This window comes from Schistocerca cancellata, chromosome 10 (genome assembly GCF_023864275.1).
Source record: "Schistocerca cancellata isolate TAMUIC-IGC-003103 chromosome 10, iqSchCanc2.1, whole genome shotgun sequence".
NCBI lineage: Eukaryota > Metazoa > Arthropoda > Insecta > Orthoptera > Acrididae > Schistocerca > Schistocerca cancellata.
The window spans coordinates 210380904-210386903 of record NC_064635.1 but is presented as its reverse complement, the minus strand read 5'-3'; the positions used below and the strand labels follow the sequence as shown (position 1 = coordinate 210386903).

Here is a 6000-nt window from a genome sequence, read left to right as displayed (position 1 = left end):
GGACTGGACACTAACTTTGGTTGCCAGTAACGATCAGAATTTCTACGCATTTTATGAAAGCTCGTATGACAATATTGTCTTTCTTTGTTTATTGTGCAACTGGAGTAGCTAGCGGTTCCTGCTCCCTTCTCAGGCACAGTTATTTTACGAGATGCGTTGCCTCTTCCGACACAGATTGTAGCACTGTTTTCAGTGGCACGCGCCTGATCGTTGAAGAACTTTCCCCGCAGCTGAGGTGCGCGCACTACTGCAGAGCCGCGCCGTGTAGTTAAGGGATCGCAGCGAGACCGCTGCACGTGCGCAGGTTTGCAGGCGGCAAAGTGGGGCGGACTGCGTGAGCGCGCACGACGCGGGTGCGTTTCGCAGCGGCCGCGCCTGCCCCCCCCCCCCCCCCCCCCTGCCAAACCGACGAGTACGTGCGCCCGATGCAGGTCGGAGCGGCCGCGCAGTGCGCCCACCTGCCGCCAGGGGCGCTGGCGTCGCCGGCCTTCCGCGGCAGGCTGAGCCCACCGCCTCGCAGTCACTCGTCAGCTGGCGAGCTGTCGCGACGTGTCGAGTCGTACGTATGTAGCGTGCCGCGTGCAAGCAGGCAGCGCCATCGTGTCCGTGTGTTTCTCAGTCACATCAGAGCGGCAGCGTCTGGCTGCGAGAGCAGAAGAGCCATGCGCTGGTTCGGCGAAAGGAGCAAGTCGGTGGACGAAGGCGGCGGCGCGGCGGGCACCGGAGACAGCGGCATCTTCAGCAAACTGCACCTGGTAGGTGGCGATTCCTCTCTCTACACTTGTCGTGCCGGGCCAGTCGTATTCGTCTCTCTGTCGCCCACTGGCCAGCCGTTGCAGCAGTTTTCTTTTTTTTTTTTTTCACAAAATTTAGATCAGATAAAAAATCGTAAAGATATCGGTAATCGTAATCTGTCAGATTAAATGTTCGGCCGCAGGGAAAGAGCATCGACCAAAACCGAGTAATCTTTTCGTGTTTGTGTGAGGACTGGTGTGTTGCACCTCTCTGTACCTAATCGAAAAAACTACCGTCAGTGATCCTCGATACCCGTTCGTTGCAGAATGTAAAGAGGTATCTGTGTCGGGCTGGGCTAGAACTTGGATGGGTGACCGTCTGGTCGACTGAGCGCTGATGGCAAGCGGGATGCAGCCAGCCCTCACGAGAGACACGGCCCGGAGAGCGGTGTGCAGACCACGTGCCCCTCCGTATCCGCATCCGGTGACGCCTGTCGGCTGAGGATGACACGGCGGCCGGTCGCTACTCTCTGTGCTTCTCGCCGTGTTGGGGCGGAGTCCAGTGTAGTTGTTTCTTTTTATCTCTAACAGACTACGATCTTCCGTGCCAACCGGACTGGTTTCCGAAAAGCTCGGTCATGCGAAATTCAACTCGCATTTTCCTGAGATGTTGTTGTTGTGGTCTTCAGTCCTGAGACTGGTTTGATGCAGCTCTCCATGCTACTCTATCCTGTGCAAGCTTCTTCATCTCCCAGTATCTACTGCAACCTACATCCTTCTGAATCTGCTTAGTGTATTCATCTCTTGGTCTCCCTCTACGATTTTTACCCTCCACACTGCCCTCCAATGCTAAATTTGTGATCCCTTGATGCCTCAGAACATGTCCTACCAACCGATCCCTTCTTCTAGTCAAGTTGTGCCACAAACTTCTCTTCTCCCCAATCCTATTCAATACCTCCTCATTAGTTACGTGATCTACCCACCTTATCTTCAGCATTCTTCTGTAGCACCACATTTCGAAAGCTTCTATTCTCTTCTTGTCCAAACTAGTTATCGTCCATGTTTCACTTCCATACATGGCTACACTCCATACAAATACTTTCAGAAACGACTTCCTGACACTTAAATCTATACTCGATGTTAACAAATTCCTCTTCTTGAGAAACGCTTTCCTTGCCATTGCCAGTCTACATTTTATATCCTCTCTACTTCGACCATCATCGGTTATTTTACTCCCTAAATAGCAAAACTCCTTCACTACTTTAAGTGTCTCATTTACTAATCTAATTCCCTCACCATCACCCGACTTAATTCGACTACATTCCATTATCCTCGTTTTGCTTTTGTTGATGTTCATCTTATACCCTCTTTTCATGACACTATCCATTCCATTCAACTGCTCTTCCAAGTCCTTTGCTGTCTCTGACAGAATTACAATGTCATCGGCGAACCTCAAAGTTTTTATTTCTTCTCCATGGATTTTAATACCTACTCAAAATTTTTCTTTTGTTTCCTTTACTGCTTGCTCAATATACAGATTGAATAACATCGGGGAGAGGCTACAACCCTGTCTTACTCCTTTCCCAACCACTGCTTCCCTTTCATGCCCCTCGACTCTTATAACTGCCATCTGGTTTATGTACAAAATGTAAATAGCCTTTCGCTCCCTGTATTTTACCCCTGCCACCTTCAGAATTTGAATGAGAGTATTTCAGTCAATATTGTCAAAAGCTTTCTCTAAGTCTACAAATGTTAGAAACGTAGGTTTGCGTTTTCTTAATCTTTCTTCTAAGATAAGTCGTAAGGTCAGTATTGCCTCACGTGTTCCAACATTTATACGAAATCCAAACTGATCTTCCCCGAGGTCGGCTTCTACCAGTTTTTCCATTCGTCTGTAAAGAATTCGCGTTAGTATTTTGCAGCTGTGACTTATTAAACTGATAGTTCGGTAATTTTCACATCTGTCAACACCTGCTTTCTTTGGCATTGGAATTATTATATTCTTCTTGAAGTCTGAGGGTATTTCGCCTGTCTCATACATCGTGCCCACCAGATCGTAGAGTTTTGTCATGACTGGCTCTCCCGAGGCCATCAGTAGTTCAAATGGAATGTTGTCTACTCCCGGGGCCTTGTTTCGACTCAGGTCTTTCAGCGCTCTGTCAAACTCTTCACGCAGTATCTTATCTCCCATTTCGTTTTCATCTACATCCTCTTCCATTTCCATAATATTGTCCTCAAGTACATGGCCCTTGTATAATCCCTCTATATACTCCTTCCACCTTTCTGCCTTCCCTTCTTTGCTTAGAACTGGGTTGCCATCTGAGCTCTTGATATTCATACAAGTGGTTCTCTTCTCTCTTCCTGAGATGACATCTCGAATTTATGGATCGACACAGGTAGATGCAGTATTTATAGGAGTCCCAAATCACACGATTCGGCAACACGTGCAACCTCGTTATCGGCGGTATCAAGTGAATTTTGTCACTGGGTTGAGGATTTTGTTGTAGGGAGTATGCAGCGTGTTATCTCGAATGGACGTCATTGACATATGTAGAAGTAGCTTCGGGCGTGCCCCAGGGTAGCGTGTTAAGTCCCGTGCTGTTCCTGTTGTTATTTATTACCTTATGGAAAGTATTAATACGAGGGCGTGTTGAAAAGAAAGACCTCCGAAATTGTAATGTACAAACTTATAAAGCTTTTTTTTTTTAAGTAAAACGAACTTTATTGACATTCTGCGCCTTAATTCTTCGTGTCTGCTTGCCTTGTACCGCTAGAGGGCTCCGAATTGTAGCGCGTGACGTGACGGTGTGCAGCGCAGCTGTGTGTGCGCGTCAGAAGCAGCGAGCTTCGCCTCGGAGGAGTTCGTCTTCTCCTTCGGCACGACTCTGCCACAGTCCGATGCCTCGGGCTCACGTCGTGTCATCCGTTATTCTCCGTACAGTCCCGACTTGACTTCATCCGATTTTCGTCTGTTTCCATAAGTTAAAGAACGTGCTCGAGGACTTGACTTTAGTAGTGACGGAGCTGTGCAAACAGAGGCGGGGTTCTGCCTCCATCGACAAAGTCAAACGCTCTACAGCGACGGTGTCAACAGTCTGGTGTCTCGTCTGAAGATGCGAGTACGTCGCTTCGGCGACCAAGTTGAGAAATGAATGACGCAGACATGAAGAATAAAGATGTAGAAATTTAATTACGTTTGTTTTATTTAAAAAGCTTTAAGACATTTCACATAAAAAATTCGGAGGCATTACTGTTAAGTAGTGTATAACGTACTGCCTGAAAAATAATTTGCAGCAATATTCAGCCAGATCGTGACAGGATTTCTATATGGTGTAAAGATTCGCTACTGGCTTTATAAATGGTCAGAAATGTAAAATAATGCACTTCCAGGAACGAAAAACGCTTAGTATCCTATGACTGCACTAAAACGTGTCACAGTTGGAATCGATCAGGTCATTGTAGGGATATGAAATGGAACGAACACGTTAAACGAGCAGTAGATAAAGCAGGTTAAAAACTTGGGTTTATCGAAAGAATACTAGGGAAATGCACTCACTCGTACGACTCATCTTAGAATATTGCTGAATTCTGTGTGCTGCGTACTAAATAGAATTTTTTTTCTTTCTTTATGCGGCCCGCCACAGTTCCTCAACTGTGGTAACCTTTTTATCTGAGAGTAACAGTTGCATCCTACGTCCTCAATTATTTGCTGTATGTTTGTCTTCCTCTATTGTTTCTACTCTGTAAAACTCAGTCCCGTACTATCGAAGCTGTTCTCTGATACCCTAGCATTCCGGCCCTTCTTCTTGTGCGTGTTTCCCATACATTCTTTCTATGGCCGATTCTACGGAGAAGCTCTTCATACCGTAGCCTACCTTATCAGTCGACCTTATTTTTAACATTATTCTGTAGCACTCCATCTGAAATGCTTCGATTGTCTGTTCTGGCTTTCTCACAGTCCACGTGTCACTAGTATGCAATACTGTAAATCAAACGTAAATTCTCAGCAATTTCTTTCTCAGATTGAGGCCTATGTTTGATACTACTAGACTTCTCTCGGCCGGAATGTCCTGTTTGCAAGTGGCAGAATTCCGTAACTTCATCTACTTCGTAATCACCAGTCCAGATGTTAAGTTTCTCGCTGTTCTCATTTCTGCTTCTTCTCGTTACTTTCGTCTTTCTTCGGTTTAGTCTCAGTCCATATTCTGTACCCATTACACTGTTCATTGCATTCAACTGATACTGTAATTCTTCCTCCCTTCCTCTGAGGATGCCAGTGTCACAGCGAATCTTACCATTGCTATCCTTTCACTTTCGATTTCAATCCAACTTTTGAACCTTTTCTCTGTATTTCCGTCATTGCTTCTTCGGTGTATAGATTGAACAACAGGGGCAGATTACTTCCCAGTCTTACAGCCTTTCTAATCCCAGCACTCCGCTCTCGGTCTTCCACTGTTATTATAGGACTAACGAAGGACGTTGAGTGTGTACAGAGAAGGGCAACACGAATTGTGACAGGTTCGTTTGACCCGCGGGAGAGTATCACGGAGATGCCGAAAGAACTGAACTGACGAGCGAATGAAGGTAGGTGCCATCTGTAGTGTGAAAATCTTCTTAGCAAGTTTCAATGACCGGTAAATAAGGAATCTAGGAAAATAGTAAGCCCCCTAAGTATCGCACTCGTAGGGATCGCAAAGGCAAGATTGGATAACTTACAGCGCGCATAGAGTCATTTGAGCAATCGGCCTTGCTGCGCTTTGTACGTGAGTGAAAAGGGAAAAGTACCTAGTACCGTTTTTTAAAGGACGTCATATACGTCGATGACTGTAGAAATTATTTATTTGACAGTCGCTTTTGGGTCATTTTCAAGTGGTATTGCGAAAGATTTTGTTTGAGCACATGTCAGACATTAATATCCTCAGTCACGTATACAGGTGATCGTCAACGGGCACAATGTGACGCACCCTCTGCCATGCACTTCCTAGTGATTTGTGGAGTGCTGATGTAGGTGTAGACCTGTTGCCGTTTTTGTTAGAAGCTCGCACACCAGGTGTACCCAGGCGTATCAATTTTTCTGGGATTTGATACAAACCACATATGAGAAACAATGACACGCGTTCGAACAAAATTTTTTTCAGGTATGTTATTGCATTTCCGGAAATGCTATCTCTGTTTGTGTCTTACGCAACTGGAGAACAGTTCCTGTAAACTTGTAGCCTCGGTGAATAGTGGAAAGAAGCGTTTATCGTCTGCAACTCGTATCAGG

At 45.9% G+C, this 6000-nt stretch overlaps 1 protein-coding gene across 1 annotated transcript in view; it reads left to right on the top strand.

The window, feature by feature from the left end:
* Nucleotides 1–635: 635 nt before the first annotated feature.
* Nucleotides 636–6000, top strand: part of LOC126106643 (disheveled-associated activator of morphogenesis 1) — a 440404-nt gene continuing 435039 nt past the window's right edge. Inside the window, exon 1 of the mRNA XM_049912999.1 lies at nucleotides 636–755. Within this exon, the coding sequence (XP_049768956.1) occupies nucleotides 663–755 (93 nt within the window). The 5' untranslated portion in view covers nucleotides 636–662. The remainder of the gene's footprint in view (nucleotides 756–6000) is intronic.